Source organism: Epinephelus moara, chromosome 24 (assembly GCF_006386435.1).
Source record: "Epinephelus moara isolate mb chromosome 24, YSFRI_EMoa_1.0, whole genome shotgun sequence".
Classification (NCBI taxonomy): Eukaryota; Metazoa; Chordata; class Actinopteri; order Perciformes; family Serranidae; genus Epinephelus; species Epinephelus moara.
In genome coordinates this window covers 43,701,238-43,712,336 of record NC_065529.1, presented here as the reverse complement: position 1 = coordinate 43,712,336, position 11,099 = coordinate 43,701,238, and the positions used below count along the sequence as shown (strand labels likewise).

The 11,099-nt window shown below is 40.8% G+C and overlaps 2 protein-coding genes across 2 annotated transcripts in view; one reads left to right on the top strand and one right to left on the bottom strand.

Annotated features, from left to right (window-relative positions):
- Window positions 1-1,040: 1,040 nt before the first annotated feature.
- Window positions 1,041-6,533, bottom strand: LOC126385920 (kelch-like protein 10). Its single transcript, XM_050037964.1, has 5 exons — window positions 6,370-6,533; window positions 4,225-4,714; window positions 3,388-3,999; window positions 2,105-2,254; window positions 1,041-1,394 (listed from the first exon to the last, which is right to left on the bottom strand). Exons 1-5 carry the CDS (start codon window positions 6,513-6,515, stop codon window positions 1,041-1,043), a joined length of 1,752 nt encoding a protein of 583 aa, XP_049893921.1. The 5' UTR covers window positions 6,516-6,533.
- A 2,805-nt stretch (window positions 6,534-9,338) lies between these two features.
- il17rd (interleukin 17 receptor D) overlaps window positions 9,339-11,099 on the top strand; it is a 41,117-nt gene continuing 39,356 nt past the window's right edge. Inside the window, exon 1 of the mRNA XM_050038676.1 lies at window positions 9,339-9,496. Coding sequence (XP_049894633.1) covers window positions 9,377-9,496 — 120 coding nt within the window. The 5' untranslated portion in view covers window positions 9,339-9,376. The remainder of the gene's footprint in view (window positions 9,497-11,099) is intronic.

The window sequence follows — 11,099 nt, the reverse complement described above, 5'->3', positions numbered from 1 at the left end:
ATGAGTCAAATAAGGTGTAACATATTTTTAAATATTAGCAGCCAGTCACCAAAAAATGTTACTGCATTGCTATTGTAAATGTGGTGCTTTACCTTAAACAATCATTTTGATTAGTTGGAGATAAATAGGATGCACAGTGCAAAAATTGGAAAAATCGCTGGTCCAAGAACTTGCAAAGTAAGGCATGTGACATGTTGGTTTTCTCCTTTTGGTTACTGCAACTAAAACAATAAGGGTAGGCCTATAACACCAAAAATGGTTGTAGGATGTTGCATTTTTTTATTACCAGTTTGACTTATAATCAAAATATTTTGATTGAGTACTTAATGCATTCAGGTAAATGAGACAAAAAAATCAGGTAAAATGGGGCATTTTTCTGAAGAGGAAACCAGTACTTTTTTTAGGCTACCAGGTGCCATAATATCACGACTAATGCTTTTGTGTGCCACCCTGTAATATTACAGATATTTTTGCCAATTAAAATGATTAAAGATGATGTCGTGAGTCTTAGCCATCACTGTTACACACGCAAGCAAGCACACACACAGTCATGTCCATTGTAGACAGCATGGTACTAAGGAAACAGCCAGCAAAAGAACAGGGAGAGCATGGCAGAAAAGTTGGACAATCTTTTTAATGAATAGTTAGGTTACATTAATGGTTCAAGTAATTAATAACAACAAACATGACCATCCCATTTACCCGAACACATCATTGGAGTGAGGTAGTGGACCTTGATGCGTTTGAAGGTCCAGGTATTTTACTTGGCAACATATTTTCCTTATAGAAATATAACAGAGACCTATAACAAGTTGTAAACGTAACACTTAAGGTAGTCTTAAGAATTGTATTTTTTTTTTTTTGGTACACTACCAAAAAGTGTCACAAATCATCTGATTTCACCCTCTAGGTAAAAGTATGAATAATAATTCCAATATAAATAAAAAACATATGAAAAAAATCACTTATATTTAATCCAGAATCATTTTATTTCTCATAGCGATGTCACAATGGATGACTTGTCTGGAGTGGACTGAGGGTCAGCTGGATCCTCCTGCAGCTTCCTCCATGTTGGGGAGCGCCAGGGGACCACGAGGGAACAAGTTCTCCACCACGCCATGGAGTCCATGCAACACACAGCAGCTCAGGCCGCTGCGGGGCATCTCGATGTCAGAGGCCCTGAACCACATACCAGCCTCCTCATCATAGCACTCCACAGATGACATAGTGATGGAGCTGCCATAACCTCCGACCACAAAGAGCTGGTTGTCCACCACCTCAATGCCAAAGTAGCTGCGGGGGTTGCACATGGATGGTGCGGTGTCCCACCTGTTGGTCCGAGGGTTGTACACCTCAGCGGTGCTCAATTGGATGTTCCTGACGGTGCCACCAACCTAGAAGAGGGAAGGTGAAATGTGTAAGATGAGCATTCACACTAGAGTTTGTATGTGCATTAGAAACTTCCTCTTGGCCTTCTGCATGATTCGGCTCTTCGAGACTTCCAAAAATGTGTTGGAATAACTGTTTTATAACTGCTCCTCATCTAATTGTGGTGGCTTGCTCCTTTAATGCAGTGTATTTCAGTGTGCTAGTGAATGCAGCCTCAGGCCTGCCTCCTCCTCCAACCACACCCCTAATCAATGCCAGATTATATAAAGCCGTTGGATTGTGTATGAGATAAAAAGGCTTTTTGGGACCATGTGTGTCATGTGACTACGTTGCAGCCCACAGTGGCTGCAGCGGTCTCTCTCAGTACTGTACAAATTCAAAAAACCAATTTGTCTCTTAGAAACAAAAACATGGGAAAATAAGGTTTCTTTTTAAATTGCTTGAATATAAATGTATTAATGGTCTAGAATTAAAGAGAGACCAGGAGTTTTAGTATAAGAAACACAAAAGAGTCAAGCCACAAGTTGTTTTTGTTTTTGCGTTATCAAATTATAACATGGTTTGTAATACACTGTTGTACCAAACTTTATCAGTCCCCCATGTGACCACTGGCAGATGAATATCTTGATGACTCTCCTCCAGCGAAGCTCCAGTCACCGCTAACATGGTTCAATCAAACCTCTGAGCTACATATTAATGCCACACACAGGCTTACCACATAGATGTTGCCTTTGTAGGCAGCAACTCCCAGGCCATTTCGGCAGGTCCTCATGAAGGCGATCACGGTCCACTGATTGATGCTGGGGTTGTAGCATTCAGCCGAGGAGAGAGTGCGATTCCCGTTGAAACCTCCACAAACGTACACCTGTAGACAGGTTTGGGGCAGTTACATTTAATTCAGATTTCGCTACAGATACAGGCAAAATAAATGCTTGAAAATCAGTATTCTCAAGGTCAGTAATGTGATAAACACTTTTATCTTTGTCGGAAACTGGCACTTTTTTTGACATTGAGATTTTTTTTCAGTTTTTAAACCTACTACGTATAAAATTTTCATTTCTATTTTGAAGTTATAGACGAGGGAGGTCAGTTTCTGTTTATTTTGCTTTTGATAGTCCAACGCCCATTGATTGGTTACTAACCGGTTAATTTTTAAAGAAAAAAGCAAAATGACATGAAATACAAGAGACTTTTTCCTTCTGGTGCTCCATTAACTCAATGAGCTGTAGCGCCACATTTCTAACCCCGGGAGCTAGCTAGCAGCGCAATTACTGCTAATAACTGTAAAAACATGGTGGCCACCTTGCAGTCCCCCCCGAGGTCGCCCCGGTGAGCAAGAGGATTCATTTTGACCTGCAAAACCCCTTTACATTAGCACTATTGACCATGTTAGCACCACTAACCATGCTGACACTGTTAGACACTGCTAACGGTGCTAACACAACTAACGGTGCTAACACAGCTAATAATAGTTAACAATGCTTTAAGGGGGTTTGTGGTTGAGGAGCGTACCCACCAGAGCAACCTGGGTGGAGACTGGAGGGTGGGTACAATGTTTTTACAGCAGTGCTATTTAGTCGGGGTCTACTGCTGCCTTGATTGGTTAGTGTGTAAGGTAAAATGGAGTAAATATTCCAAATACAGCATACACTTAAACTGATATTAATTTTTTTGAGAGGCTAAAATACGCTTTGCTGCAGCCCTCGTCTCCACAGTACATTAGCTTTCTTGCCAGTAGATATGGTTTATCAAAGACGCTAGCAAAGTAGCATATTACATAAAATAGGCACAGCAGAAACACCAGATAGGTTGGGCCACCATGTTTAAACATATATCTTTAAATATTACAGTTACGGCTGACAATGATGTCATCGTGACATATACATCACTAGTCACTATCTGGTTAGGGTAGAACAACACAAAATAACCCCCCTCCCCCCTAAACAAACAGACAACATCCGTCTCAGCCATTGCTTGTTTCATCTCTGCTTCACCCACCTTGCCATTCAGAGTTGTGGCACCGGCCCCACTCCTCTTTGAATGCATGGGTGCCACCATGGTCCACCTGTCAGTCTCAGGCTTGTAGCACTCGACACTGTTATGGTAAGATCGTCCACTGAAGCCTCCAATGGCGTAAATGCACCCATTCTGCACGACAACGCTGACATAACAGCGACGGTGGTTCATGGATGCCACCTGTTGCCATGTGCAGGTGACGAGGTCAAACTTTTGCACAGTATTCATGTCAGTTGCAGTGTTGCAGCCACCGATTAAGTACACAAAGCTGTTGAGGACAGCAGCACCGTGGTGAGCACGACAAATCTCTCTGGCGCTCACAGTGACCCAGCAGTTCGCTCGGGCATCGTACGCCTCAAGGCCTGTTGCAGCACTGCTGCCATCTTTGCCTCCGGTGACCAATAAGATGGTAGAAGGAAGACGTGGGCGAGTCAGTGGGTTACCGTAGACAGATTCTGAGGATCCATTCCTAAGCTCCATGAATGCTGTCACTGCATCATTGATGATGGGTTCACAGTCGTTGCTGTCCATGACCACAGCATTGTCCATCACGCCTTTTTGGAGGTAAATCCCGGTCATCAAGCCGAGCCGCACCTGGACACATATAAGAAGACACGTCAGAAATCATCTGTCCAAACTTCATACATCCTAAACCATTAGACATTTTTTGGTACACAATTTTCACTTATTTCTTTTTAGGGAATAAACTGCTTATTTGCACAGCTGCAAGAGTTTTGTTCTCTAGTGTGAGTGAAAATGCAACCCAGTGCATGCAAAGCTGGGCAGACTACATCTACAGTTGACTTATTGTTTATTTACCTTGGGCAACAGTTCAGAGATGTGACCTCGTCTTTGGTCTGGCAGGTGGTTAATCCAGCGGAGGATGGCCTCAAACACTATGTTTTCCTGTCTCACATTGAGGTGGTCGTTCTCAATGATAGCAGCCAGCTGCTGCACAGAGAGTTCCAGGAGCTCCTGTGAGGCTAAAGCTAACTCCTCAAAGTGGTCCAGGATGTAGTAGAAGACCTTGTGCTTCAGCTCAGGGAGGTGGTAGCAGTCTATTTGCCTCCAGATGCCGATGCAGTTCTCCAGGCATAGCTGGTTCTCCAGGAAGACGCAGCAGGTCTGAACAATCCCTGTGACCAAGAACTGGTCTGCAGCTGCCAAAACCTCCATCACGTTAACATCTGTCACAGCAACAGAGTGGGTGTAGGCGTAATTGATGATGAGGTGCATCATCTCAGGTGACACCCCAGGGATGGTGTACATCTGCTTGTTTGGGGTCGCCCAGGCACCGGTGAAGAGGGTGCTGTGGAATTAGGATTAAGAGGACAGTGGGGTTTTAGAAAGTGAACTGAACATGACACTATCACATCATCTGGACCAAACTGAAGTCTGAATCCTGAAAATCTTCAAAATCAGGCTAAATTTTCTACTTGTATGCAAAAAACCATTAACATGACGTGCAGATTGAAGTAAAATGTGCTGAGACCATTCATTCAGCCATCATTTGATTTCATTAACCTCATGACCTTTCCTTTAGCACCACTAAACTTGACATTTTTAGCCCCACTCTGGGCTGGGACTGGGCAAATCTGATGAAGTAACTGCTTTACTGAAGAGTCTGACGTGTATTGATGGTCCGAAATATGCCAGTGGCACATATTGACACATGGATGTCAACCTTCGATAATGTGTGTGAAGATACTGCCAGTGTGTGTTGCCCAGTGGCACCCTTAGAGATTCTTCATAGGGGTGACACCAAAACCAAAAGCCATAAATGAATTTCAGGAATTCTGTTGTGATTTTGAAGTCAACTAGTTGACTAGTTGACCACATAGAAGGGCTCCCCCACCCCGGGTTCGAACCAGGCACCCCCTTGCTGCGAGGTGACAATGCTAACCACTGCAGCACTGTGCATAAATTAATGCCAGTACAGTTAGGATTTTGAGTGTCGCAACAATTTTGTATGTTTTTAATGTTTTGTATCTGTACATGTGTTGTGAAAAGAGAAATGTACAGCTTTAATTTAAAGGAGTACATTTATTATACGGAATAAAACATTTACGGGGGAAAAGCCCTCTCAAGTTTAGGGGAAACTCATGCATTTTCATTCAGATATCTTAAGGTGAGAGTTCAAGGGACTCCTTTGCAAATGGCCATGCCAGTTGTTCCCTTGCAAAAATTTAGTCTAGATTTGGAGAGTTTTTAGCCCTCTTACAGTCAAGTTAAGCCGTGATGGTTGGTACCAGTGGATGCCTTGAGTTGTCTAGTTTTACAAGATACCGCTACCTTTGTGCTCACTTAAGAGAGGAGCACGCCTCAGCCTCTTAAAGACAGTAAAGTTGGCCTCCAATGTTGTTTGTATTTCTTAGATATTCTTCTTATCTTTGCTTTTTTCCCCTCTTGTGAATAGTGCACTCATTTTAATTCACAGGCCTCTGAACATTCTCCAAGTGTAATTGTGGGTGAAAATTAACTCAGTTTGTCTGACCCCATGCAACCAGTGACAGTGGCTCACTATGAGCTTTGTGTTAAGGGGCAATAGGCCAACAACAGTTGAGAAACACTGCTCTAAGAAACCCAACTGCTCTGTCAAAAACAGGACAGGGTTGACATCAATGATGGCAATTCAGTACAAAACAATTCACTGTTTTAGATTAGATTCCACTTTGTCATTAGGTACAAATCAATAGGCCTGAAGTGCAGAGTCATGTGAGGGGTAATACACAGAACAAACATTAATACATACAATACATATAAAATATGAATAATAAATAAACAATGGGATGTCGGTATGAATATGTTAAGACACACCAGATGAACAGGAACAGTATTAATAGTAGTGCTCTTGTTAAATTTCAGATGCAGCTCACACTGTGATCACTATGGAAGTTTGAATGTGTTTACTTGTTTAAGGAGTTTGATATCAGAGTCTCTGCTCTGCTGACAAAACCTACTCACCGAAAGTACGGGCTGCAGCCACAGAGGATGATCCTGTGGGCATCGAACTCGACGTCACCCACCTTGATCACCACATCGCACAGTTTCCCCTCCAGACGGAGTTCAGTTAAAACTGCACTTGCCATGTCGTGCATATTTTCCTCCATTTCACCTTTGTGAGAATTTAATGTGATGGAAACTCACAATGGTCAGTATTTTTTTGACTGTACTCTGAAGGTCCTCAGAGATGTTTAAAGATGTTTGGTTCTCCACATGTACTTATGAAGTGTCAGAACTTCTCCTGATCTCATTCCAGAACGTTTCTTTGCGACATCACAGAATCTGGAACAGGAGGTAGTGTTCCGAAAGTACTGCTAATTTGCATATTAAGATTACACAGGCCTAATAATACAATAAAAGAGAAATAACATACTCATCACTATGGACTGTATGAAAAAGTAGGCTGGTCCTAACTAGCAGCAAGAAAAGAAACTATATGTATGTGTGCATTAATGCCTAAAAGTAAAAAAAGAAACAGATTTGTATATCTGTGCACAATAGCCTCTTACATGTGTACTATCGCTCTTATCACCACATAAATGTTTGTTTTTATTTGCTAATATCAAATAACAACTGACAACCAACTATTACTCATGAGATATTTATTAACACAATGATTCAAGAATTAATTTTAAACTTTTTAAAATTACATCAAAGCACCAATAACACATTCATTTAAATGGGAAGTAGTGTATGATAATGTAAAATAATGTGAAGTGTCACACACTTATAATTCCCACACACGAACAGCGACAAATAGGATCCCCTGAAGGTTTTTTTAAACAAATAAAAAATTAAATTACATTTCATAGGTAGAGTTTCCATTTTCATTCTCTCAGCACACATATGTTTTCTATAATCACTTATTTTGACTCATTTTGTGCAACACAACATGACAACAACTTTAAAGAGATGTCGTAGTGTCTTTGGTCTAAATGAGCCGACAGCCAATCAGAAACATGACTGATTCAGCCTTCTTTGTTTTGACTGATACAACTGTTAAGTTAATAAAAGTTGGAGTTAAATAAAAATGACCTTTAACTCTGTTATGTAGAAAAAAGCAGGATGAAATACATTTCTTTTTTAAATGTACGAGATTATTTTACATTTTTTATAGTTATAGTTTTTTCTGTAGGCCTATATTATAACCTATTTAAACATGTCTTACTCATTCAGGCAAATGTGAAACACTGTGGGTCTCCATCTAAGTGTAGCTTTGTAAACAAATCAGTGATGTATGGCTGAATGTTGTTGTTTCTGACTCTTGATTGTTAGTGTAAAGAGCACTTTGAGTGAGGCCCTCTCCTACACATTGTTTTAATTTATTGTAACACCATGGCATCATGTCGGCTATTATGTGCAGACTGAGATTAATGTCCTGAAGTGGGAATAATTCCTCATTTCAGTGTGCCCTTTTGCTGCAGAGAGACAGTGTGCATTGGAAGAGAGGAGTTGGGGAAGCGTTGTTACCAACTGTTGCCACAGGAGGGTGTGTAGTGCTGTCAGGAGTATAAAGGAAGTATAAGCACTGGCTCCAATTCAAACCATCAGTGTGATGTCACACCTTGCACCATCTATCTTCCTATGCAGTCAGTGCCTAAACCACATTAAAATATTTTTGCAGAATAACAAAAAAAAAGAAAATCATAATTTAGTGTCTTTGTGTTGTTTGTTTTAGACACACCGTGATAACAGTATATCTAACAGTAATTAGCAATACTGTAGTGTAGACATTCTCTTTATTTCAGTAAAAGTACAAATAAGCATTAACATAAGTAAAAGTACTCATTACACAGAACTGGCCATTTCAGGTGGATATAATTCTAATTACTTCATAAACTGCTGGATACTTGTGAATTTCCTCTGCGGGATCAATTAAAGGTCTAGTGTGTAGGATTTAGTGGCACCTAGAGGTGAGGTTGGAGAGGTGAAACTTGGTTGAGCCAGTGTTTGGTTTGTCTCTTCCGGGCTACTGTACAACAACATGGAGGACTCTGTGGAAGAGGACCAGCTCCATATGTAGGTATAAACGGCTCATTCTGCAGTCACAAAAACACAACAATTCTTACTTTCAGCTGATTATAAACTAATGAAAACACAGTTATGAATATTATACAACATTTCTGCAGCCTACAGCCCCGAAATCCTACATACTGGACCTTTTTGATCTGATCCTAATAATAGATCGTAATTTGTGTGTTGATTGTGTTGTGTAGCCTGTTCATAATCTTAATCTACAAAGTAGGCCTAAATTAAGTTATCAGAAAAATATAAAAAGTGCAAAAACACAAATGTGTTGAATTGTTAGAATTGTTAGTGTTAAAATTTTCTGTTCTGGGCTGTTGTAGAAACATGGTGGTGCAACATGGTGCACTTTGTGGATGATTAGTAATTGGATGTATTAGGAGAACAGGAACATTGAATGTGAGGCCCTGTTCCAAAATGGTTCACAGTGAGTGCTGGATGGAGCAGTGAGTGACAACAACCCCACCCACATATAGGAGTAGTGTTTGTGGTGGAAACACTAGGGTCTAGGTACCATGTCTGAAGGGTTACTTTTGGATCCAAAGGTACCATACAGAAAGTGTTTATGGAAACAGGACTAAGGAGTCAGGCAGAGTGTATGCCCTTGTGAGTGACTGCCACCTTAGAAATATGTTCAAAGATGAGCTCTCATTAAATAAAAAATGGTGTAGTTTCCTATTTTGGTTGGTATTTTTTGTCACATACAGATGCAGTGATGATGGCTGGGTAACACATATGCTGATGTTGTCCAGTGTTGAGTCTCTATGATCATGTGACGAGACGATATGTGCACAATAATGTGCACTCTGTTGTAACTACCTTTACGGTCTAAAACCTGAGCTGGTCCTCACAGAGATAGTGAACACACACACACACACACACACACACACACCTCCTTGTCTCTCCTCTCTCCCTCTCAGAGTTGTTCAGACTTGAGGGAGGAATGGCGGCCCCTCGGAGTTTCTTCATCTCTCTCTCCGGTTTATTTCTGCTTTTATATTTCTCTTGTGGATCTACGACCTCGGGCAGCAGGAGGACAAACCAGGAGCGATGTGGCTACAAGGTAAAACTCAAAATTATACGTGTACCGTGTTGTTTTAACGACATTTAAGTTCGTTAAACCTGCTGCTGCTGCGTCGTCTCAAGTGTCCCAAAAAGTTCAGTTTTCGGAGATGGTTCCGTCTGTTTCTCTCCAATCTCTCTGTACATGCACAGACAGCTTGTGTTACCTAACCTGCAAATTACATTTCAAGTTTGATAATGATTTTTTTGTCCAAACAGTCTGAAACCCGCAGTGTTTTTAAAGTCAGGTTGCGTCAGTCACGCTACCTTTCTTACCTGTCTGTCGGAGCTCAAACTCCGGTTCGGCCCATCTTTTACGTAACGCTAGACCAAACTTCACTTTGAAAACTGCTCATTTAAAGATTACTCGCTGTAGTGTAAATCTACAGATATTAGAAGACAAACTTTAAACTTTTTCTCAATTAATCTGGAGTCCTGCTGAATTCGGCATACAGGTAGTCCCCCATAGATGACTTCAATCCAGCAAAATCTAATTTATTACCTGGTTTACACTGTTCGCTGTCTGCCAGAAATACAGCAAGTGACTGTGGCGAACTTAACTAAAATAGGCTATGTTTGATATTGAGTACTGGTTGTATTCTGGTTTGGAAAGTGCATCTCAAAGCGCATGTTTATGTGATTTATTGGTTTGCAAACTTGAGTTATCAACTTGTTCAAACTGTAGTAAGATGAGTTAAAGTTTTATTTATCCCATGTAGAGAAATTTAAGCTGTTAACAGTGTCCTTAAAGTTAGACTAGTCACACTCCTGTCCTACCTGCCCTGTCTGTCTCCACTTTTAACAAAGCCCCTCTTAAGAAACGTTTCCTCACTTTTAAGTAATTTTCTGTATCTTGTTTATATTTGGTTGCATTCTGCATATATTTATTTTACTAAAGAGCACATAATTGTGATTAAACCTAACTCCAACAGCCGAGGTGGAAGCTTATTTGTGCAGGCCAGACAAAACCAGCAGAAATTACAGTGACATGGCTTCTGCCTGTTGCTGATTTACATGACTTCAGGAGGATAAAACACAGAGCTTCCACTCCTTTCCATTGGAGTTTTGTGGTTGGGGGGAATTACAGGTAGTAGAGCTGATTTCCTGCCTTTTGTGTGCTCTGTAAAAAACATTTGATGTGGAAAACAGGAATATGATGCACCGCCTCCACACTGCTGTTCTGCTCCTGCACTTCACAGCTGCTTTGTTTCTGGCCATGAATGGACCACTATTTAGCCCGCACCATCTTTTGAGTTCAAAATGTGTAAAGTTTGAGAAAGTTTAGCCTGAAAAAAGACGCTCAGTTGTGTTTTAATTGGATTGTAGCCTCAGAAAGAAAAGTTTTCTGTTGGCAAAAGACACACACACACTAAACTTAAAAAGATCAGTTTTATAGGTTAGTGTCAACTTTTCCCAAACTTTAGTGTGGTATTAATCAAGATGGTGATGTTAATGTTGCTGCCAGTTGCTGTTTTCGGGTTACAGGTTGCCATAGTAACCATAGAGTAACTCTATAGTCACTTTAGTAACCAGTCTTTTCCTTTTTTATACCAAAGTTGAGCAATAATGTGAGCTCAGGTGACGTTACCTGTGTGTCAGTGTTC

What these genes read in the sequence shown, in the direction of transcription:
- LOC126385920 (XM_050037964.1), bottom strand. Translation starts at nt 6,515, where the DNA reads ATGGAGGAAAATATGCACGACATGGCAAGTGCAGTTTTAACTGAACTC. An exon ending in TCTCTGAACTGTTGCCCAAG is followed by an intron (nt 4,000 to 4,224) that starts GTAAATAAACAA and finishes ATATGTGTCCAG; the next exon opens with GTGCGGCTCGGCTTGATGAC. An exon ending in CCACAACTCTGAATGGCAAG is followed by an intron (nt 2,255 to 3,387) that starts GTGGGTGAAGCA and finishes ACCTGTCTACAG; the next exon opens with GTGTACGTTTGTGGAGGTTT.